Source organism: Perkinsus marinus, assembly GCF_000006405.1.
Source record: "Perkinsus marinus ATCC 50983 genomic scaffold scf_1104296959754, whole genome shotgun sequence".
Taxonomy (NCBI): Eukaryota; Perkinsozoa; order Perkinsida; family Perkinsidae; genus Perkinsus; species Perkinsus marinus.
The window spans coordinates 187-1,080 of record NW_003206288.1 but is presented as its reverse complement, the minus strand read 5'-3'; the positions used below and the strand labels follow the sequence as shown (position 1 = coordinate 1,080).

Here is an 894-nt window from a genome sequence, read left to right as displayed (position 1 = left end):
TGCCTCGACTACGATCGATTTTCCGTTGAGTCTACTACGATCACGTCCCCTCTACAGGTCAGTACGCCCGCTGTGACCGATGAGGTTGCTGTCACTACTGCAGCCTCTGTGACTGGCGAGGTGACCATTTCCACCGCAGCTGGGGAAGCTCCGGGCAGAGACAAGGATGACTCTGATGCTACCACCCAGGTCGCTACAGAGGCTGCGACTGTTCCGACTACGATCGATGCTCCTGTTGAGCCTACTACTATAACGTCCCCTTCGCCGGTCAGCACAGCTGCTGTGACCGATGAGGTTGCTGCTACCACTGCAGCTCCTGTGACTGGCGAGGTGGCCATTACCACGGCAGCTGGGGAAGCTCCCAGCAGAGACAAGGATGATTCTGATGCTACCACCCAGGTCGCTACAGAGGCTGCGACTGTCACGACTACGATCGATGCTTCTGTTGAGCCTACTACTATAACGTCCCCTCTACTGGTCAGCACAGCTGCTGTGACCGATGAGGTTGCTGCTACTACTGTGGAGACGACCGATTCCGAGACTACTCTCAGTCCGATTGTGTAGCCGATTTAGGTTAATGAAGCTTTGTAATGTCCCGGAGTGCATTTTAATACAATCCTGGCCACTGCAGGATGTCTTGATAACGAGTGTATAAGTGTTTATCTGGCCGAGTTGCGTTGAAGGATACGTTGCGCCCCAACATCACGAGAGCATCGACGATACACCCAAAAAGGAAACCAGGTTTCCGAAACCTATCTGGAGTGCACCAGAGCTATCTGAGCGTTCGAGACAGACGAGCGAATGCGGGTAAGCCGCGCCAGACTGACAGCGGTAGGTGTACTCGCTTAGGCGCTAGCATCATGCTAGTAGCATGAGCTCATGTTGATCCTCTAG

At 53.9% G+C, this 894-nt stretch overlaps 1 protein-coding gene across 1 annotated transcript; it reads left to right on the top strand.

Moving 5' to 3' along the window:
- Positions 1-57: 57 nt before the first annotated feature.
- Positions 58-564, top strand: Pmar_PMAR020191 (Protein SED1 precursor, putative; the record flags this gene model as incomplete). The annotated part of the gene is made up of 1 exon (XM_002773003.1): positions 58-564. A coding segment is annotated over one exon (507 nt), but the record flags the coding sequence as incomplete, so codon positions are not given.
- Positions 565-894: the final 330 nt, after the last annotated feature.